This window comes from Musa acuminata, chromosome BXJ3-10 (assembly GCF_036884655.1).
Source record: "Musa acuminata AAA Group cultivar baxijiao chromosome BXJ3-10, Cavendish_Baxijiao_AAA, whole genome shotgun sequence".
NCBI classification, from domain to species: Eukaryota; Viridiplantae; Streptophyta; class Magnoliopsida; order Zingiberales; family Musaceae; genus Musa; species Musa acuminata.
The window spans coordinates 26,614,181-26,636,717 of NC_088358.1; the positions used below are offsets into that span (position 1 = coordinate 26,614,181).

The 22,537-nt window shown below is 39.9% G+C and overlaps 3 protein-coding genes and 1 long non-coding RNA gene across 5 annotated transcripts; 3 read left to right on the top strand and 1 right to left on the bottom strand.

Annotated features, from left to right (window-relative positions):
- Positions 1-522: 522 nt before the first annotated feature.
- Positions 523-5,354, bottom strand: LOC135650476 (uncharacterized). Its single transcript, XM_065169846.1, has 6 exons — positions 5,109-5,354; positions 3,091-3,303; positions 2,844-3,017; positions 2,528-2,752; positions 2,285-2,413; positions 523-949 (listed from the first exon to the last, which is right to left on the bottom strand). Exons 1-6 carry the CDS (start codon positions 5,337-5,339, stop codon positions 716-718), a joined length of 1,206 nt encoding a protein of 401 aa, XP_065025918.1. The 5' UTR covers positions 5,340-5,354; the 3' UTR covers positions 523-715.
- Positions 5,355-5,361: 7 nt separating this feature from the next.
- Positions 5,362-8,133, top strand: LOC135650477 (uncharacterized). Its single transcript, XR_010501543.1, has 2 exons — positions 5,362-5,836; positions 7,682-8,133. It is a non-coding gene; the product is annotated as an uncharacterized LOC135650477 (long non-coding RNA).
- A 777-nt stretch (positions 8,134-8,910) lies between these two features.
- Positions 8,911-9,894, top strand: LOC135650420 (chlorophyll a-b binding protein of LHCII type 1-like). Its single transcript, XM_065169736.1, has one exon. It carries the CDS (start codon positions 8,990-8,992, stop codon positions 9,788-9,790), a length of 801 nt encoding a protein of 266 aa, XP_065025808.1. The 5' UTR covers positions 8,911-8,989; the 3' UTR covers positions 9,791-9,894.
- Positions 9,895-14,235: 4,341 nt separating this feature from the next.
- LOC104001038 (aspartic proteinase oryzasin-1) lies at positions 14,236-21,955 on the top strand. Of its 2 annotated transcripts, XM_065169735.1 has the most exons (14): positions 14,236-14,390; positions 14,497-14,883; positions 14,959-15,019; positions 16,576-16,670; positions 16,874-16,986; positions 18,858-19,026; positions 19,107-19,146; positions 19,248-19,312; positions 20,136-20,249; positions 20,346-20,410; positions 20,497-20,653; positions 20,727-20,846; positions 21,489-21,571; positions 21,666-21,955. In XM_065169735.1, exons 2-14 carry the CDS (start codon positions 14,497-14,499, stop codon positions 21,748-21,750), a joined length of 1,554 nt encoding a protein of 517 aa, XP_065025807.1. In that variant the 5' UTR covers positions 14,236-14,390; the 3' UTR covers positions 21,751-21,955. The 2 variants fall into 2 exon arrangements, with proteins under 2 accessions (XP_065025807.1, XP_065025806.1); XM_065169734.1 differs by lacking the exon at positions 14,236-14,390 and having other exon boundaries at positions 14,397-14,883.
- The last annotated feature ends 582 nt before the right edge of the window (positions 21,956-22,537 follow it).

The window sequence follows — 22,537 nt, forward strand, 5'->3', positions numbered from 1 at the left end:
CTTGGATTCTTGGGCGAGCCCGACAAGATCGCGAAAAGTGGGCCCCAGAGAAACGCCTCGTGACACGATTTGGGTCCCGATTCCGTCGCATCTCCGATGGCACGTCAGCTTAACGGACCTTTTCGCCTCTCTTCCCTCCGGCGAGCCACAGTGCAACCAAAAAGGAGGGACCGACTCTTCTTTTTGCCCTTTGGGTCTCCTCACCGCTGTGACGAGAACGATGCTTCTTGTTCGGCGTACATCACTGCTTTTCCAGCATTCATCTCTTCACATGCCATCACGTTGCCCTTCCACGGACCGTCCCGTGTTTCCTAGCCTTTGTCACGGTTCATCCCCAGACATTTCTGTGTGCCATGTGAATGTTCTCAGGTGCAGCAAATTGCTGCATTGGCAACTGATATCATGTGCAGACATTGCAATCCTGATATCATGGAATCCACTGCCAATCTATACCTTGGTTCATCAATACGTACCCAAACAAATTTGTTGAACTGTCCCACATGAGCAAGAAGAACACGAAAATAAATTAATACACTTTTAAGATTGCCAAATCCACTTGCATTTGATTACATCATTAGTTCGATGAACCAGCCTGATATACGATTCTATAGAAACGCAGATGTCCGAAAAGTACAACAGAAAGTTTGATCATCATGAGCAACCACATAGGTAGGTAACTTCTTCATAAGAACGATGAACCAACTTAGGCGGAAACCTAAGAGCCAAATCTTTCTCTGTCGTGCGGAGAAGAATAACCTACACCGGGACCAACTGGAATTATCCCAAATGGATTGATAGAAGGATGGCTTCCGTAGTAGTGCTTCTTTATGTGTGCCATATTCACCGTGCTGCTCATGCCGGGAATTTGGTATATGTCTTTGGTGTAATTGAACAGATTTGGATATTCACGCAAGTGTTTTTTGTTGCACTTGAAATGAACAGTATAGACCTGTGGAAATCACATATAGTTCAGTGATCGAGTGGGCATCCGAAATAACATACTATAGTCTAATGGCCTAATTTGATGATGCTTTTTAAAAGTACAGTCGATAGGTTGAAAACCAGAAATCTATCGATACCAGTCATAAACTAGTTTACAGATACGAGAAACGGAAGCATAGTCAATATTTATCCAGATTCCAATGCAAATAATAAAGCACCTTAGTAGACATTTAAGACATCAGATTCAACAGTATCTTAATAAAAACAAAAATGTCTTCCCCTGTGATTAGAGCAACCTATTGAATCAGAACATAAATGTTTTGTTGAGGGTGTGCTTACAATTCAATCTAACTATAATTGGGGAAGAGATGGCACTAGCCATTCCACCAAAAGTTACCAGATGAAGTTTCATCTGTAGTTTCAATGGTGTGAAATTCAGATGTGCCACTAAAGGTCTCACATTGTCTTGTTTTTTTTTTTATTGGTTTCATGGCAAACATAGCAAAGCTCCTTCCACCCTGCCTTAGTCCCAGATATTTTTGAACCCTTAGATTTCCATTTTGTCTCTTGTTATGAGCCTAAAATATTTTCCTTTTCCGAGATGGGTATGCAAATCACATTGATTAACACTGGGCCAAACAGAATGGTTGTGGACAGGCATTTACAAGAGCTCAGATAGATGTCTGTTCTGCTCATAACTTTCTGATAGATGGAACATTAGCATACAAACATGATGAATCAGACTAACATTCTTTTGGTTTCTAAAGGTTAAGCAGAATTAGTTGTAGTCCAGCTCATTAAGGCCACAGGCCGCTAAGGTTCATCCATATGTATGGCCTTTACCAATAAGCTAAATTCAAATTTCCAATTAGAAAAAGGAATATCATTTTTTCCACCCAAATGAAAAACAGCCACCTCCATGGGTTAATACTTTGAAGCCAGTGCAGATATTATGGTTAAAACAAATCAAACAGATTTAGTCCTGTCTTCCTCACTGGTCAGTGTCAAGGTCACATGGATACATCTTACTCCGGCCAAAGTTAAGTTTCTGACTAGTTATATCATCTTAAAACTTGCTTTTGTCAAATGCATAGGACACTGCCTCAAAATATTCTCTTAAACAAGTCTTGCAAAACAATCTGTGCACTGTACAAACATCAAAATAGGAACAATCAGATGCCTAAAGTGATCATTTGCTCACACAAAAATCTTATTTTGCATATTGAATTCCATAAATTATACACAATTGATTGTATATTCTAACAAAAATAAACCGGAAAAAAGACAAAGCATCAGCTCACTTTTCATGATGTTAGGCTGTGTTAAATTTTGAGGTACATACCTCATCGAACCTGATGAGAGTGACAAACAAGCGAACGTCAGCTTCAGTTAGCGTATTCCCACAAATATACCGTTGCTTGCTGAGAGTCTCTTCACATTTGTCCAAAGCATCAAATAATTTTTCCACGGCCTAGACAACCAGAAAGTAGTGAAAAGGATATTTTCATGATTTAAAGATTGATAGTCATATAATCCACTTCAAGTGAAGGAAAAAAAAAAAATCAGTTGTAGTAGATATAGTTACCTCGTCATAAGGACCTTGTTTCTTGGCAAAGCCACATTTGTATACCCCATTATTTATCGTGTCATATATCCATTCGTTGACCTCATCTATCAAAGCTTGCATATGAGATGGGTATAAATCCAGGTCTGCATTCTCAGCTATATCGTTAAACTCAGTGTTGAACATACGGATTATTTCTGCACTCTCATTGCTCACAATTGTTTTAAGTTTTTTATCCCACAGAACCTGCCAAATAAGATAAAGCGAAAGGAAGGTCACTTGTTGAGTACACTGAAAGAAAAAAAAAAAAGTATAGTTCAATAGACAGAATACATACAGGCACCGTATATTTCCCCATATAGTTTGAACTAGCCAGCTCATATAATTCCCTAATACTTTTGGCTCCACTCAAGGGATCAGGTTCAGCTCCAGGTTCTTCTGTACCAGAAGGGAAAACCCATCCAAAATGTTCATCGCTCTCCTTTGTCCTTTCCCATATTGGTTTGACAGCCTATCAGATGCAATTGCTCAAATGTTATTATATATTTTCCTAAGATAAACATGCCTCGGATATAGAGAGTCACCGTGTAACTGATGGCCTTGTCAAGTCCTTTGAGCTTCACAAATGAAAGACATCTTGATGCCCAAGGACATGCATATGATATATACAAGTGATACCTTCCAGATTCTGCAGGAAATTGAGAAGTCTTGTCTTTTGAAATAAAATTGCGGAAAGTTGATGGTGTGCGATTGAATGCACCAGATTCTGTCATCTCATCTAATGCTGATCGAGCCATCTTAAGAATGTAATGAAAGACATAATATGGTCAAACAAGAAGTGGAAGAATGTCGAAGAATAAAAACCTCATCCAGTATACAAAAGTGTAACGAAAGTGAGATGAGAGAAAATATTGACATGTACATCAATCAGAAGTTGATAGGAAAGCATTATAGGATTTGTGAAGAGAAGATATTGACATGTACATTATCCAGGAGTTACGGGTGCTGTCAAACCTTGATATAAATAAAAAACATAGCCCTAACTTTCACAAGGTTGCTTCATATTAGTAACTTACATCCCAGCCAGCAAAACCCAACTAACACAGAATGTGGTGTGTCAGGATGCTCTGAGAATGGCAATACACACTATCTTAATGAGACAGTTGCAAGATGCTGAGATGAGGCCCAGCACTCAAAACATTCTGATGAATAAGAAGCAAATGATAGAGGTCCACATTACAATCTACTGCATCTATATTTCAAGAGTTCTATTACAATTTTCAGGAGATGCTTGCAATTTAGTCTTATTTAGTAGCTTTCTATTGTTGAGTTGTAAAAAAATTGAGTTAACTTTTAGATGGCTTTTGCGTGGTAAAGTCATGTCTGGACATAAGACAACCCAAGTTAGATATGAATTTGAAACACTAGAAAACAAAAAAACCTATTTTTATTAGTCAACACATACAGATAAATAGAACACATTTTGGTTATGTATACTTCTCGCACTTGATCCCTGTTTATTCCAATTATTGTATAGTGTTGAAAAACAGGGTTCCATACTATAGACTTCCACCAAATGGCACGGCACATCAAAACACAACCAGAACATAAGACACTGGGTCTGTATCACATAACCTTTCTCTAGCACTTGCATTTACATGTGGGAGAACAACCGCAAGGATTTTAACTATGAAAAGACCTCCCACATAGCAATGTCAACAACTCAAACTCATAATATCCAATGAATTAAAAGCAAAACCCCTCGAAAGTATATTTTCTGCTTCAAGTTAGATTGATTATATGTTATTACTTTATCCATCACAATTAGGCATATAAACCTTAATAGTAATGAATATCCATAGTGGAAGCAAAATACAGAGATGCTGCAGCATTGTGCTGCTTCTACAATTGGAATTTTGAAAGATGCCTCAGTGATAGTAGCAATACTCAATAGATGCTAGGCGTAAGGAAAGAATTCTAAACCATTTTAAGGCATGAAATCTAACTCATTTTTTAGGGGTCTTTGTTCCCGTTCTATGTTTGCATATAAAACATAGAATAATTGCACTACTGAAAGTAAATTTCTTGTTTGTAATCTTTCCTTGAGCCAATTGGAAATTGTGATAAGGAACGATTTTACATGATGATTGGTCTTGATCAAATGGATCAGAGCACATCAGAAATTTAGTTGTTTAGTCTCGTTTTCTTGAACCCTCCCCTTTGTGTTCCAGCCTTTGCCCTTTTAAAACGAGCTTGTTCAAATGATCCCACTTGAAAATCCTTTTACTCGAATCCATCGGCTATTTGCTCATCATCTCCTTCTTCCACGAATTCCAAAATCAAGAGGACCCGTATCACTCTATACGAGTAATCAACATGGGCCATCTGCCACAACGACTACATATGCCTCGATAATTACCCTAAATACCAACTTTCTATACGAATAATATGAAGGTCATCTACAAATCAAGATCCATAGAAGATGCGAAAACAGTAACTTACACATGTTAGTTCCAATGGGAGATTAGTAAGCAAGTAACGCTAGTAAATTGGCAGGACGCAATCGCTCATACAAGCGGGAAAGATGGGATCTAAATCGCACCTTGGAGGAGAAGGATCGGGTGACGATGAAGCGAGAACAGGACGAGATCATGCAAAGCCCTCCGACGCTGTCATAAATCTGTGGAACGGGAAAGTAGAAGAAACCTAATCTTTCCACTGATAGAGCGAGGGCGGCGACCGGGATTGGTGCGTGACGTGGCGGTTGCCCAGCTCCATCGCCGCCAGGTTGATGACCGGCGGTACGTGATTCAACTGCTGCACGGCACGTCATGGCATAGCATAGCGGATCCAAATCCTCTCCAATTCTTACCCGTTATGAACCCTCCGCTATCGAAAATATCCGTGCTCAGCTGGTCACTTCCGCTGTCTAGGTTGAGGCAGGGAACAGTTTTATCAGCCATCCGTCAATCGTCATCTTATCGTTAAGTGCTGCGAACCGTGATCCCTGGTCGCGACAGGTAAGCCTCATCCCGTCAGAAACAAAACCCAGGGCTACTTAAAACGCGAGATAAGTCACCTCTTCAATCGCAACCGTTGATGTGCCCGGCAAGTGGTGCGTGGTAAGGTCCGTCGGCTTCTCTGTGTGAGGCGCGACTTAGGTTTGTCAGAAAGGTCCGGTTTTGACTCGTGCCGGTGAGTTCTCCTTCATTGCGTTTAGCCGCAGATGGGAGAGGCGTTCCGAATCCCCCGCTATCCTCTCCGCCTTCCAGCCGTCAATCGGGCGGCTCATGGAAGCTCCCTCTTCCCATTGGCCGGACCAACTCCAAGGTAAGCAGAGCGTCCCACTCTCTGCGGTTGCGCAATCTCTCCCGCTAGCTAGGGCACAGTTAAGTACTCCTATTCTCTGTTGTTAATTGACCCTCGATGCTCCTACCGTTTTATTTGTTGTAGTCTAGAGTCGGTATGCTAAATTAAACAGTGAATGACAAGAATTTCATCATCTTGTTCAGAAGAATCTTTGACATTATCTCCCAAAATCGAGGCACCAACTACTCGTTTACTTGTCTCCCAGCTTTTTTTACCCCAACTAAGCATCATTTGGTTCAGTAAACTGATCTTTAGGGGTATCTTAATGTCGAACATTTTAAATATCAATATTGATTTTTGTTACGCAAGTATATATTCAGGCTTCGCGGCAAGTAAAACTTGTTTGTTTACTAGTTCTGATGCAAATAGTTTGGAATTTTGCTGGTTTGCTGGCCCAAATATTTACTTTTCTTTCTTTTGATCTAATATCTGTAAGTAACCAACTGTTTGCTCAACCTCACTAGATCAATTCTCTGTTTTACATTTATCATTCTTGATGTCGACATTTTCCCCCTCTGTTAAGAAACCTGTTGTTGCTCAATATTTCAACTTAGGCTATGATTGTGTATGGCAAACTTAAATGACTGACCCAAATTCAAACATGGTGTTTCGTCAATATCGCATTGACTACTTATTTCATAACCCCATATTGAGCAGTCATCAACCATTTGAAGGATCTGCCTCAATAATCAAGATTAAAGATAAGATTGAATGAAGTGAAATGATATGATGCTTGGGTCAGAAGAATATAGAAAGCAAAAAAAAAAAAAAAGTTTAAAATCTGATAATAGAATTGTATTACACATACGTAGTGCTATAGATGTTGTGATCAATTTGATTGTAGATCATGAGTTTTGTAATAATGTTATCATCGATGAAGACTTCATTGTGTATGATCTTGAAAACTACTAAAATAAACATGTTTCTCCTAATTAGATATAAGTCCATCAACAAAATTGAGATCGAATGGCAATGATCACAGATAGTGGAGTAAAGAAAATCAAGTGGCCCATCGACTCCCTATTCGTTGTTTGGAGGAGATAAAAACTTCTTGAAGAAAAGTTCCTAGTCCATATTGTATAAAGCTTTTCCCGAAAGCATGTAGGCCTTGAGCATTTACAAAAATTTCATGGATAATATTATCTAAGGTCTGCCACTGAACGTAGAAATATATGCATTGATATCATGATAGACCCACTTTAAAACAAGCTGTTTAAGTCCTCTAGGAACAATGTCAGTGACAGACATTTCCTCGACTTGTATGTTCTCAGTCTTATCTCACCTCCTTATACATGGTTTGTAAGTTTAGGCATTCTAAACCTACTCTATTGAATATTGTTTCCAGAGCCAGTTAATGTTAATCGAATGAGTGATGAGTAATCGAAAACGTGACTTGCCAAGGAGCAAGATTGCATAACTTATCAAAAGGTCACTGAGGGCCTTCACAGGGTCAATCTTTTCTTTCGTGTCGCATTGCTGGGTTGTTAACTGTTATGCTTCTGAAGGTCTGACCATTTAAACTTTGAAGTATCCGTTATATGGTACTAAGAGGTATCTTATTCAACATGTCTGGAAATCAGGGAACACTAGAATACTAAAACGCCTGGATCTGCCACGGTTTATATTGTGATACACCTTTATCTAAGTATTTCATTTTGAAGCTTGTCTGACCAAATATGCTTTTTGATCTTTTGCTTTAAAATAAAATTGCTTTAAGAACCTCAATTGCGTCAAAGTATTTTCATCATTTTTGTTTCTCTATTTTCTAAAGATGTTACTTTGTTGTGTTTTCCTGATGATCCTCAGAACTCAACAGCGGAACCAGTTGGCCATCCTGCTGTGAACCAATCGGCGATAATATGAATTCCAAACTGGACAAGTGGATCATTTTCATGCATGTGATGGAGGTTCTTCAAAGACGTCTGTGATGCCCATCTTGGTGTAATGTCGATGATGATGGGCCACCACTGCATCAATAGCTATGATGTCTTCCATCTCTCCTTTTCAAACAGTCCAACTGTTTAATAGCTGAAGTGGATGTATCTTTAGATTAATTGAAAACATTGTTGTATGTTTGACTACGAAGTATCAAACTAGATTAAAATTGTAGGAGGATCTGTTTGCACACAGTGAAATATATTAACCTTTTCCAAGAACTACGAGCTTGTACTAAATCTTCTCTAGGCCTCCTTTCTTGCCTAAACTGTAACTTTACTACAATAACATACATAATTGTATATTGATCTGTTATTCCTGTTTGAACTTGTGTCATCTGGGGTTGTTTCAAAGGTGATTTTGACATCAGAGTCTCTTATGCAGGAATGTCATCTGCGTGGATGTCTTGAATTGGATGCCTGTATCTTTTTGTTTATCTCACAAAACTACGCTATACAAACCACTGAGCTCTTGAGAACGTCCAAAAAAAAGAAATTGATCTTTTTACAGCATGACAGTTCCTCCCAAAAAGAAAAGCTTCCTCATCCGTATTGAAAGTCGATTCAGATGTTGATTGATTTATAAGAGTTATTAATTTGAGTTTGAGCATTTTTAACTGTGCACGTTGTAGATGGATGTATCAAAGTTTTGTACACGGATGTATAAACTTTGATAGTGTTCATTCACACTGTATTTGAGGGATACTGTGGGGAAAATAATATCTCAACATCTAAATTGGAGATATAGTCAACATAAAATAAAAGAAAGATAAAATCGATCGGATTGCTACTCTGCCAAGATGACGTTTCCACCATTTTTATTGGACCAGAGCAAGACCACGTCATCTAATTCAAGATTTCTAGTTGCATCTGGAAGCTTCGCCCTTTGGCAGCGAGAACAGATGTGTGGTAGCAAACCTCGGAGACACTGCGACCACCGAAATAGACACAAGATCCAACGAGTATCTCACTCTAAATTGTGGCTGATGGACTGCCAGACGCTGGAACTCATCCGCCACCTGAAACTTCAGTAGCCAATCAAAACCAAGATAAAGATTTCCATGGATAAGGACTCCCGTCCCCTCTTCTGCTATTAAACCCCTGCAGCCTATCACCTCTCACAGCACGCACTCCTCCAAGGCTTTTCGTTCTACTTCACCACCCTCTCCCTGATCCAACCATGGCTGCCACAATGGCCCTCTCCTCCCCCTCCCTCGCTGGCAAGGCCGTCAAGCTCGCTCCCTCGGCCTCCGACATCCTCGGCGAAGGCCGCATCACCATGCGCAAGAGTGCCGCCAGGTCCAAGCCCGTCTCCTCCGGCAGCCCCTGGTACGGCCCCGACCGCGTCAAGTACCTCGGCCCCTTCTCCGGCGAGCCCCCCTCCTACCTGACCGGTGAGTTCCCTGGCGACTACGGCTGGGACACCGCCGGCCTCTCCGCCGACCCCGAGACCTTCGCCAAGAACCGGGAGCTGGAGGTCATCCACTGCCGCTGGGCCATGCTCGGCGCCCTCGGCTGCGTCTTCCCCGAGCTCCTCGCCCGCAACGGCGTCAAGTTCGGCGAGGCCGTCTGGTTCAAGGCCGGCGCGCAGATCTTTAGCGAGGGCGGCTTGGACTACCTCGGCAACCCCAGCCTGATCCACGCCCAGAGCATCCTCGCCATCTGGGCCTGCCAGGTCATCCTGATGGGCGCCGTCGAGGGCTACCGTATCGCCGGTGGCCCGCTCGGCGAGGTGACCGACCCCCTCTACCCCGGCGGCAGCTTCGACCCCCTCGGCCTCGCCGACGACCCGGAGGCGTTCGCAGAGCTCAAGGTGAAGGAGATCAAGAACGGAAGGCTGGCCATGTTCTCCATGTTCGGGTTCTTCGTGCAGGCCATCGTCACAGGGAAGGGGCCGCTGGAGAACCTGGCGGACCACCTGGCGGATCCGGTGAACAACAACGCTTGGGCCTACGCCACCAACTTTGTCCCCGGGAAGTGAGAGGACATGCATGCTTCAGCTCCCGCTATCATTTCCCACCGAGCCTCCTTTGTGCTCTCATGAACGTATCTGTAAATTAATCTGATGCTTTGTGTTTTCTCGTATTACCAAATGCTCAAGTATACTCATATAATATAAATATAATATAATATATATATAGTAATAATCTTAATATTTGGAAGATATATTAAAATTTGTAGGGGCCCAGCAAGTGGGAGACTTGGCCCACAGTTCCAGCCCACGGAGGGCGTTCGTTATTTCGGTTACCATTTCGAGACGGTTTCTTGACGGGTTGAAATGACCTACCCACGCCGAACCCTCCCTTCTCCAACCGAGAGAACCCTAATCTCTCCGATTCCCGCCTCTTCTCTGCCTCCTCCATGGCGAAGCCACCGATTTCTACGATCTCCTCGATGCGCCAACCTTTTCCGCGGATCTCTAACCCAACCATCATCCTCCCCAGGAAATTCCTCAGGATATCCCGCCAATCCGCCTTCAAACCGGCGATCGACGTCCGCCCCTCCCCGCTCCGCTTTGGAGGGCGATGAGGAGGAGGATATCACGGCCTTTGAATGTCGTTATTGAAATCCTAGCAACGCTAAAGAAGATGGCGGTCGCTGGCCCTGCTCTTGGGTTTGTTATTGATGACGAGGAGGAGGAGATGAAGGGTTTCGATCTCTTTGATTGCCGGCCTTCGAAGGCCGTTCGTGAAATCTTAGCAACCGCTAAAGGGATAACGGTCGCTGGCCCTGCTCTTGGGGTTCTTACTGTTGATGGCGATTGGTCCGCTTTCTCCGGTGGGTGACGGGATGTGGTGAGCTGTTTCTCCTCTTCGTCTTCGTCCTCCTCCACATCGTCGTCATGGTTATGGTCATCTTTAGCGTTTTCACACCGTTGGACCCATCTTGTTCTAGATCTTCATACCGCTTTTTGGTGTTCATCCGTTTCTTTTTCTCCAGCAACTGGAACCAAAAACAGGAAAAGCATGATCATATTCTAGATACAGTGGTTATATTCATCGTATTGGTTCTTGGGATGGAGAAGCTTGTTCTTGAAATATATGAGAAACTTCAAGCTTCATCTATAGTGGGTTTCTGGTCTTGTATCTTTCACTAATGTGGGTTTCTTATGTTGCTAGGAAGTTATTTGCCTCTTTATGTTTTTCCTTCTTTCTAATTTGTTCTTGCTAAATTCGCCAACCTTCATTTTCTTTGAAGTGAATTATGTGCTCTCTGTTGAGTCTGAGTTGAGAATGTAGTGCTGTTGTAAAAGATCCATTGGAATGTACATTATGCTTTCGGTGGATTGAATTGCTCAGTGTCACATATGGTTGCTGGTATTGCCCATAAGCAGAGAGTGTCCATATGTACATTTGTACCCTGTGATGTCCAGATATCTTTTCATAAGCATGGTTGTCGCTCACAAGAATTCTTAAGTCCTTCTTAGATGAATCTCTTAATTTAAACTTTTCTTATCACAAACATGTTACACAATATGTTCATGCAGTATCTGTTTTCATGTTGGCATATTGGGTGCAACAACCTCAGGCAGATCTTAATCAGATTGCTTGTGCTGCTATTACATCTACCATTGAAGGCTTAAGTTCTGCATTGAGAGGTATAAAAAGTTCATCATCTTTATGTGATTACCATTGTTTTAGGATAAACAATAATATTTGTTGCTTCCAATGCTTGTTTATAGAGGGCAAACCTTAGTGTCAGAGTTAGGTTGTTCTCTTGCGAGGTGAGTGACCAAGGTTCGATTCCAGAAACTAGCTTCTTTACTTATTAGAATGAAGCTGCATAGATGCCAACTTTCTATTCAGAAAAATAAAAATTGAAGGATGCCGACACTCAACATTATTTAAAAATTTTGGATTGTTTAGACCATTATCAACACTATACAGGTTGACCTGTTATACTCTGACAAGATTCTGGTTTCAGTATAGAACCGGTATCTTCTGAACTTGTGTACATGTATATGTGTCTTGTGTATATGTATGTATATACATATATATATATAGTATATAAGCACATGCATATATATTGCTAAACATTTACTTGAACTCTTGCTGCATGCCACCAACATTTCATTTTACATCATTCGGTTTTTACAGTCACCAGTTGTTTGACTAATGCTCAGAGTGCTTGTCATAATTCTATGCTCTCACAAATGTTTTCTCAACATGCACAAGTGTCTTGTGAAGATTGCAATTCTTCTTACTTTTTAATGCAAGGCAAAAAATTTTCTTGATGTGATAATAGTAGAGAATGATCCGATGATCTGATACTGACTAATGTCGCAAAAAACCATGAGTGGTAATCAGAGTTTGACAATGGGGTTTATAGGTCCATGGACAAGGTATAAGGCTATACTTCCAGAAACAACAGTGTGTTAGTCTGGGAATTAGGTAGTTTTGTGGACTAAATGGAGTAAGAGGCCAACACTTCTTTTCTTCCTTTGTACCTTTTTCTTCCTCCCCTCAACATCTTGTTCTACCCATATTTGTAATTCTGTCTTTAAGACATGTCTTTTGGTATTTATCTGTTCATGGTTGCGTCCTGACTGCAAATCATTTAACAAGTTGGACAAGTATGTTTTCTGTGATCACATCAGTCTGGAGCTCAAGGTCATGGCTACAAACCAGCTAAGAGCAGTTAGAGGCATGCTTTGTCCTGGTACATTATCTGCAATCACATCACTAGATCATGAAAATTCATAATAGTAATATTGATTTTGATAGGGCTTATAACAACCACATAGCATGTATGAAAGTTTCAAGCAGGTGAAGTACTTGTAAGCTGTAGCAAATTTCAAGGGTCTTCTCTTATAGTATCTTGGAAGCCAGTGGATTGAAATGCTTTTTATCTGGATCAAAATGTATCTTGATATTATTCTCTTAGACGCATTATAGTTGTCTTTTAATTAAGCTGCCTTTGCTGCCTCCTTGTTCCCTTTCTAGATAATTCTTGTCAGTAAGCATTTTGAGACTTGTATAGGCACTACAGAATATCGGTGCAATTCCAACATAGTTATGGTAGTGCGAGACATACTAGACAATTATATTTGTGCATGACGTAGCGAACATGTAGAACTCTTAGTATAGCGCAATCTGGTTTAACCTTTTTTATCTGGTGTAATTACACTTGTCTCTCTGTCATAGGTTGTAAAGGTGTCTTGAATGTATCAAGATGAAAATCACCAGCTTTCAGAAAAGGAGCTGCTTAGAGACTGTCAACTTTTGAAGCCTTTTAAGGTAAAATTATTTCATAATTGTTGCAGGGTACCATTTGTTAGATGGTGAACTTACAAGGACGTGTGATTGCTCCTTTCAAGGTAAAACAAACATTCAAAACCACAAGTCACATTTTGAATGTTTGTTTTGATAGTTGACTCTGATTAGGCTATGGAACTCAGCATAAGACTCGAGAAATTTGCTGATGTAAGAACTTCTTTCAGATGATTTATGTACGTGCTTGTTCACCATGAAACTTGTAGATATGCTATTTTGATTTTAAGCCCCATATATTTTTATTAAAATTTTTGCTTCCTGGTTTCTTGAACTCGAATATTTCTATTCATGGCACTAAATATTCTCTAATATGGCATATTATTTTGTGATTGGTTTTGGGCCATAGGAAGGTCGGTAAGATGCGAATGTTAAATGGCAACATTGTACTGTGATCAAACTGAGTCCAGACTCGAAATGTTAAATGGTAATATTGTGCTATGGTTTTATTTTTGCTTTGGTTTTTCCCATGCTCAAGAAGATAAAGATTTTTTTCATGTTCTTTTTTTTTTTAACTAAGATTTATCAAGTAAATTGGTGTCGAGCAAATTGGTAATGGTTGTCCAGTTCAAGAATTTGGAAGCTGAACCAACTTACAACATCAGCCTTGATTACAACCTCTGTACATCATCATATGTTGAGACACTTCACTGCCAAAAAGTTGAACCAACTTATTAGACGTACAAGTGTTCTTTATAGATGAGCACATGTAATAGGAACACAAGTATCTTACGTTAATCATATATTACAAGGATATCGTTCTCAGTGATAAGACCTCTGCATTGATATTTGTATATCAATGCATCCACGGGTATCTTTCACTGCATTTTCCCTTCAATAATTGTCGACCACTGTGGTGTGCTGGAGACAGCAACGCCGTCCACAAAATATCACAGATAGGATCTGTTTCACCTCCGCTGTGTGCATGACGGTTGAGTTGGTGACCAATCAATATCGGTGGGTCGCTGCTGTTAACTCTTCTTGTCCTGGCTTCCCTACGCCGAGCCAACAGCATTAACGAGCACGCGCCCCACCGTCTGCGCCGCACGACGTCCGTACATCAAATTCATGTGCCTCAGCCAACTCCGTCGTCGAGCCACAGATGGAAGCGTCATATTTTTTATCGTAAAGCCTATCATGTTGTCGTAAGGTTTCGAACGGGAGGCCTTCATTAAATACAGATTCCCAAACACATCGGTACTACCGTGCAATCAAAAGCCGTGGTGTTGACTGGAGCAACTTTGGCCTCTGCTTTGTATTAGTATCTTCCAATCTATTCCTCACTTGTTCTTTTCTCCAACACTTCTTCTGGTACGGACTCATTCCCTTCTGCTTTTCCTTTCAGTAACTTTCTCGTATCTTTATCTCTTCGTATACAAATCTTCCTTGCGGCATGTCTGTAATTTGCATGATGAAGATGGGCAGACCATTCCCCGCATGCCTCCTCCTCCTCACACTCGTTGTCTGTCTTCCGGGTTCCGCCGACGGCCTCGTCAGGATTGGGCTGAAGAAGAGGCCGCTGGACCGGAACGGCCGGCTCGCTGCGCGGCTGTCTCACCCGGAGGAGCTCGGTGTCCTGGCCGCCCGTAAGTATGGCCCCCTCCTCCGCGACAGTCCCGGTCTTGAGCACGGCCCGGACGGGCCGGCGGAGCCGGACGACGGCAACATTGTCGCCCTCAAGAACTACATGAACGCTCAGTACTTCGGGGAGATTGGGATCGGTTCTCCGCCGCAGAACTTCACGGTCGTCTTCGACACCGGGAGCTCCAATTTGTGGGTTCCGTCCTCCAAATGCTATTTCTCGGTGAGCCAACTCACAATACTGATTGATTTGAAGAAAGTCATGAAGGGAATAATTATGGTGGTTTTGGTTGCGCAGGTCGCCTGTTTCTTCCATGCCAAATACAAATCGGGCCGGTCGAGCACCTATCAGAAGAATGGTTCGTCTCTATTTCCGTTTATCTATCCACTGGCAGGATCTTGATATCATAATAAACGTCATTTTTATTCTATTGGTAGTTGGAACAAATAGTCATCACAAGTATTTGGTAATCAATTCCACTATACATATAATTCCTTACAAAATGAAATATCTATAACTTCATTTACTTCTGAAACCTCACATGTAATCTTTGCTGACATGTCTTGATATTTATTTAAATGGTTGGTGCAACAAATAGCCATTGCAATTACCTGGGATCTGATTCCAATATAGCTGACTTCCGCGTAAGATAATAAGTTTCAATAACTTCAGACACTCCTGCATCATGCTTGAGTAGGAATTTGGAATCCGTCAATGATACATGTTTGAATGTTGTGTGGATATCACTGGTTTAGATTTACCACATGCATGCTCATACTCTTGTTCTTAAAGGTCAGATCTAAGTGAACCAATTATTACTTATTTTTAGTTAACAGAACTTCAAATAGTATTATTTTTCATTCAACAACTAACCCTCGAGTTTTCAGATCTGTGAGGTCGATTTCAATATGTTCTATAATAACAGTGTTTTTTTACTTATATTTTATGATTTTAAAAGGGCAGATCTTTGTGACTGGCAATTTTTACCTGTTAATTTTTCATCACTGCTGGCCACTCATATAGGATAGTCTTCATTAAGCAAAGAAAAGGACAGAAGCTTGCAAGAAAAAGATAAATATTTTGCAATGCTTTATACCTTCAGGTGCACTCGAACTATAAAATTTTCTGTTTTTCTGTGCTTCTCTGTAGATTATTATCATTTTGTATGATCTATTATATCCTTAATTGCATAATTAGTACTAGTACTTCCACTTTTACTATTTAATGCGTACTTTGAAGATATAAGAAACCATATTTTGATATGGAGGTGCCTTTTTTCTATATCATGATCGACTACCTATTCGATTTTAGCAATGATTTGAACTGTAAGAAGTTCAAGAACATTTTCGCCAAAAAATAATTTTAAGAAAATATTGAGTTATTTAACTTAATGTATAGATTCTGCCATCTGTTCACATGGTTATACCTTCATTTAGGCCTTTAATCCACCTGTGCCTTATGGACTTCTAGATTTTCTTATACGGTTATATCTTGACTCATCAACATAAATGTAGGCTTTTTTCTCATGGCTGCATATCAGCATACACTAACATTTCAGTTTGTGCTTGGATTGACCATCTTAATTGGTCACAATAGTTCCTACTCAGTCATCATCTTGGATACGTATAGCTGTCATCAGATAAGTATGTGGTTAGCTGTGTCTTGGAAGTTCTTGCCGCTGTCCTCTTTGCCTAGCACATTACACCCATGTTCAGTAATAATCTGGTATTATCATTAAGATTCTTGAATGATTTCCTCTGTATTTATGTTACTTTATAAATTAGTGTTTTCTTTGGGAAACAATATTACTAATTGTAAGAATCTATAAATTTATTGCCTTTTTCCTGAATGTTGAATGAACAACTTATTTTTTTGGAGAACACTTCAAACTAATTCTTTTTATCTTCTTTTCAGGTAAATCTGCAAATATTCACTATGGGACCGGATCAATATCAGGTTTCTTTAGTCAAGATCATGTCACAATTGGTGACATTGTTATTAAGGATCAGGTCTGGATCCTATGGAATTCCAATCCCAGTCAATCATGCAATTTTTGCCTTTATAGTTTCTTAAACCCATCACATGACATTGTTGCCAACAATTAGATATGGAGCTTCATAGGATTTCAATCTGATGTATTCTACCCCGTGTAGTTTTGGAAGGTTCTATCTTGTGTTATGGATAGTGCAAACTCACAGTGCTGCTATTTCAGGCCTTCATTGAAGCCACAAGGGAGCCAAGTATTACCTTTTTGGTGGCAAAATTTGATGGAATACTTGGGCTTGGATTTGAAGAAATCTCAGTTGGCAATGCAGTGCCTATATGGTATGCAGTGCATATTGAGTAATACTGCTTGTGATTGTCATTATTTGATGGTATTTTTCCTTTGTTTCTTTGTTTGTTCCTTCTTATTTTTTAACAAGAGATTCCAAAGGCTGTTTCTTTATGTTATAGCTTATAGTAAGTTGGGTTCTTTCCGATCAGCTTAAGCGTTTAGGACAAATGGTAACCAAGTCACTGTTATCACAATGGCTTTGCAAAGACCCAAAGGCTGTTTAATGTTTCACAGTGCATTTGCCCATATATGGGTCTTTGCAAAGCCCATAAACATTTGGCCCATATTTTTATCTTGCACTTGGGTCCATGTGTCAGCTCAAGTGCATTGGCCCAAATTGGACTAACATGTGAGGGTTATCTTAATTGCTTTTTGCAAGGTATGCAATTTCGTATCGTACCGGAGTTTCGACGTTCGCTCGGTATGGTACGAAACGTCGCCTTTTATAAAATATATATATATATATATATATATATATATATATATATCGTTCCGTCCGATAACGGGCGGTCTGTGTACCGGTAAACTGACGGACCGGTACGTACTACCCATACCGAGCGGTATTATTCGAAATTGCATACCTTGACTTTTTGTGTACTTAACGATATTGGCCAAACTGTCTATAAAAATAAGTTGCTGCAGATATATGAAAGGAAAGGAGAGTTGAAGGGATCCACCATCATTACATTTTTAACCAATGGCAGAAAAGACCCTCAGGTTCAAGAACCAATAACCATTATCATGGAAAGTTAATATTTCATATGCTAGGCTATGGCTAAAAACAATCAAGAAATAGTCTTGATGTTCCCGATGATCTTAAAATGAGTGTACCTATTGAAAAGACAGAAAACTAATTAAAATATTGGTTTTCAAGGCTTGGTAACATATTGGCAATTTGTTAAGCTTTAGCTGCTTTATCATACAGCTTTCTCTCTAGCTCCAGAAAAGGGAGCCGATGATTTTAGTTTCTTATTTGAAGACACGTTTCTGCTTTTATTATCTTTTTCTTGTGACTAACTCAGCTGCAACAGCTGTTTTTTCTGCACCATTGACTAAACTCAACATGCATTTAGGCAATCAGTTATTTTGTGTTTAGATGCTATAAGGGGTATAAATCAACTAAATGGATTGGATCATCAATTGCCAACTAGTTATAAATCTTAGGTTGGCAGAACATATATATAAAATGTGCTCACAAATACACATTATAGGTGGTATTCTCATGTAAGGGGAACGTAGGGACCATCAATTTAATGCTGTTTTATACTGCACACTTTAATAAATCTATATTCTATATTTTCTATTGTGTGTTATCTATTTGTATGCGAGCATGCATGAGTGGGAGCATGCATAGATGTATTATATTACATAGTGATTCTCTATAATCAGTTCTTTTAAAACAAAGCAGAGGCTTACTGAAGGTGTGAAAAATCAGTTTCTGATCAAATTTATCACTGTCTGATGTGAACAACTTTGGAGAAAAATGCTCCTTGCATGAGAGACTACAAAGAGAAACAGATCCTTAATTAGTAGTCTTGTGCAAATTTCCTAATCATGCCTATTCAGGCTATTTTATATCACAGTTATGCTATGTGACTAGTTTTTCCTCAACAGGGACTGCCAACAGCATACCAAAACTCATCATGCCACAAATATTAATACCTTATTATAATTTTTTATTTTCATGTGATCAAGAAGGGGCTTTGTCAAAACTATCGAACACTTCTAGATTTAATGCTTATGCTATTGCTTGTAATGTTTGCAATAGGTGTCATATTCCGTTCATCATGATTCTAGTGCCAAAAGGGAACTGTCAATGGAACTTTGAAATAAATTAATTTTAGCTTCTTTTATTTGACAGGTACAACATGGTCAATCAAAGTCTTGTTAAAGAGCCTATATTCTCTTTCTGGTTCAACCGGAATGCAAATGAAGGGGAGGGAGGTGAAATTGTTTTCGGAGGGACTGACCGAGAGCATTACAAAGGCGAACACGTTTATGTTCCCATAACTAAGAAAGGCTATTGGCAGGTTGATTATGTATTTTTATTTGAGCATATAAGTTTTAGTCTTTCTTTCTGTTTATGTAATCTATTAGTTTTCTTTTGCAGTTTGACATGGAAGATGTCCTTGTTGGCGGCCAAACAACTGGTAGTGCATTCAAGTTCTTTATTTTTTTTAACAAAATTTATTTTAGTGTAAATAAATCTTTCATTTTACGCTTTTTAAGCTTGGTACATATTTGATTTCAGGATTCTGTTCTGGAGGATGTGCAGCAATTGTGGATTCTGGAACTTCACTGATTGCTGGCCCAACAGTAAGTTTTGAAAAATTACATGTGAAGATATGGCATGCCTCCCTTTATATCTATTATTGTATTTTTAGTTTGCTCTATAGGCATTTTTTTTCATCATATCTGTGTGATATATGTTCGTGAGAACTTCACGCACTTTTAGAGATCTGTAGCCCTCAAGTGTTTGAAATTCTATATACACATATTTAAAAGCTTGACTTTTCATATGCATGCCAACATTTCATTGACAACACTCTTTGTTCTTGTGATACTTCAAAAGTCACAATTTGCAAGCAATTCTTTCGAGGATGGACAAATGCAGTCGTCATTTTGCAGTGGCCTGTGTGCAACTTTGATGCATAAACAATTAGTCTGGACCTTATTTACATTACTTGTATAGCTACTTCCTAAAAGATCTAGTAAATTCTATTATCGAATTCTTGGCTTCTTATGCATAAGAAACCAACAGAAACATATACCGTAGAATATGTATTCTGGCAGTGATTAGAATTAGAAAGTTTGACAAAAAAATTATATAGAAAAAGATACTGATTTCCATTTTAGGAAATCTGGAAAAAAAATTAGGAAATAACTGACCTTTAAGCTTCTTATGAAATAGTTCAGCTAATGTGCAAAATCATATTGATAACCTTTATTCTTCATAGTCTTGAAGCTATAATGTTAATGGCCAGTTGTGATTGCCCGTAGTGCCCTTTCTGGTTAAGACCATAGTTTCTGATCTGTTATGTGCATAAACATGTACTTCTTGGATCTGAAAGTCATAATCCCTGTATGCAATCTCATTAAAACTGGTGTAGCTAACAAGTTTTTTGAAATTTCTTTGCAGACTGTTATCGCAGAGGTAAACCAGAAAATTGGAGCGGATGGTGTTGTTAGCCAACAGTGCAAAGCAGTAGTTGCACAATATGGTGAAACCATTATGAACATGATATTAGCAAAGGTTCTTACCATTATCCTCTAGACAGAATTCTTTTGAAGGACTTCCATCAAATGTTTAAGACAAATGATTTCATTAATTCTGTGGTTCCTGTTGTAGGAAGAACCAGCGAAGATTTGTTCTAAGATTGGTCTTTGTGCTTTCAATGGAACTCAAGGGGTCAGGTTCGCATCAATAAAATGTTCTTCTATATATGTAACTCTCAGAATATATTTCTTTTCCTTTACTATATCTATTTCTGTGTACGCAGTTTGGGCATCAAGAGTGTGGTCGACAACCAAGTCGAAAAATTAGATAGTGGTCTCAGCAATGGTATGTGTTCCTACTGTGAAATGGCAGTCGTATGGATGCAAAGTCAGCTCACGCAGAACAAGACACTAGAGCAGGTGTTGAACTATCTCAATGAGGTGAGGTTGCATCCGGAGACACTTTTATTTAGCCTCGGATGTTGTCTGTATATATTTCCCTTGTTCATTGCAGTTATGCGAGCGAATACCAAGTCCCATGGGGGAATCAGCCGTCGACTGTAATAGTCTCCCCTCCATGCCTGTGATAACTTTCAATATTGGTGGAAGGAATTTTGACCTCAGGCCAGAGCAGGTAGATAGTAATTAATGACTTTCCATTAGAATAATGAAGTATGATTGCTCCTATTAAATCAAATCAGCTCTTTTGGTTCATTTCACTTGCTAGAATCCCACTTGAAAGGATGTTGCCAAGGTTAGTTTTACTCGCCTGACCATGGGAAAAGAACCGCAGATCAGACTGATGCATCAAGCACTTAATCTACTTGCATCAAGCACTTAATGCTGATGTGTGAAAGGACTGGATGACCTGCGACTAACACTTGTCTTTTTGATAGAATCCAACATCTAAAATTTAATGCTAGATGATCCTATTATTATCTCTAGTTGATTGCTTTAGATGATCCTATTCTATTTATCCCATATTCCCACTATGAGTGAGGCGCTTGCTGTGGGTCTGTAGACCAGAGAACTGCAGGAAACATACATTTCCTTATATGATAGATGGGTATGGACATGAGAGCTTCTCTTCAGCATCTGTGGCAGATTAGTCCATTTGAAACTGGGTATCATGGTTGCTTTGCATCAAGCTTCATATGTTCAAAGGACTTGACTTGTTCTTGTGCACAACTCGAATAATTCCTTCTGATCAAGTTTCAACTGTTCTTTGAATACAATAATGGCCTGATCATCTCTAATTTTTGCTCATCTGTTACAGTACATACTCAAAGTTGCCAGTGGAGGATCTGAGCAGTGCATCAGTGGATTTACAGCTCTGGATGTGCCCCAAGGTCCACTTTGGTACGCCACCTTCTCCATATGCCTCTACAGTACATACTCCCGGTTGTAGCCGGAGTCAGCCTCTGATGTATGTGTGATTCCTCCATGGCCACAGGGTACTCGGTGATGTTTTCATGGGAGCGTATCACACTGTGTTTGACTACGGCAATCTTAGGGTTGGATTCGCGGAAGCAGCTTAAAGATGGTTAATTATGTTGAAGTATATGCACCATATTATGTATGGGTATGTGAGTATGTATCTGGGCTCTACTGTTCCTGCTTATCATAGTGACACTACGATATGACAACCTATGCCATTATTCTGGAACAACAACAAGAGATGTAGATAAGGTGGCCCCCTTGTATAAAAGCTGATGTGGATATGATCCACCAAGCTTATCCTCCCATCAACTCTCCACTGCATGCTTAAGCTTAGCCTCCCACGACACGTAAACCGCGTGGCGAAGCTGCTGTCATCGGCATACTACTAAGTCATAGTGTACCAACTACATGTCGCCGGACAAGATGGTTTGCTACGGCAAGGCTTAGGGCTTTTACTGTTTGCATTCATGCATGCAATAATGAATGGGGAGTGGAGGGGAGCTGTCACGGTCATGCATCTAAAGCTGGTCTTCCTCTTGAAGCTTGCTTGACACGATAAACCATGAAGAACGAACGAGGAGGGAGGGTAGGAGGAGTTGGTGCTGATTTGTTGGGTGCTTGCAGTTGTTTTAGAATGCCTGCTTGTGATAGACAGTGCTTACACCTAATCTGATTGATCAGCATTGCGGAATAAAATACACCCACCCGTGTAGCTACCGATGGTGTGATTTCGGTGGATGTGATGGCTTTGGCTTCGTGGGATTTAAATTCATTCGATTGACCCTCATAGAGCCAAAGCAAAAGTACAAGCAAACAATCCATTACTAAATCAATAGCATCCATGTCATGGCATGAAAACGTTTTTTTTTTTTTTTTGACAAATAT

Bases quoted from the DNA above. Each gene is read 5' to 3' on its own strand.
- LOC104001038 (XM_065169734.1), top strand. From the start codon at position 14,473: ATGTCTGTAATTTGCATGATGAAGATGGGCAGACCATTCCCCGCATGC. The intron at 14,884-14,958 runs GTGAGCCAACTC...TTGGTTGCGCAG, and splicing joins CCTCCAAATGCTATTTCTCG to GTCGCCTGTTTCTTCCATGC. The intron at 21,572-21,665 runs GTACGCCACCTT...CCATGGCCACAG, and splicing joins GTGCCCCAAGGTCCACTTTG to GGTACTCGGTGATGTTTTCA.
- LOC135650476 (XM_065169846.1), bottom strand. From the start codon at position 5,339: ATGACGTGCCGTGCAGCAGTTGAATCACGTACCGCCGGTCATCAACCT. The intron at 3,304-5,108 runs GTGCGATTTAGA...TACATTCTTAAG, and splicing joins CCCGATCCTTCTCCTCCAAG to ATGGCTCGATCAGCATTAGA. The intron at 2,753-2,843 runs GTATGTATTCTG...CTTATTTGGCAG, and splicing joins TGGGGAAATATACGGTGCCT to GTTCTGTGGGATAAAAAACT.
- LOC135650420 (XM_065169736.1), top strand. From the start codon at position 8,990: ATGGCTGCCACAATGGCCCTCTCCTCCCCCTCCCTCGCTGGCAAGGCC.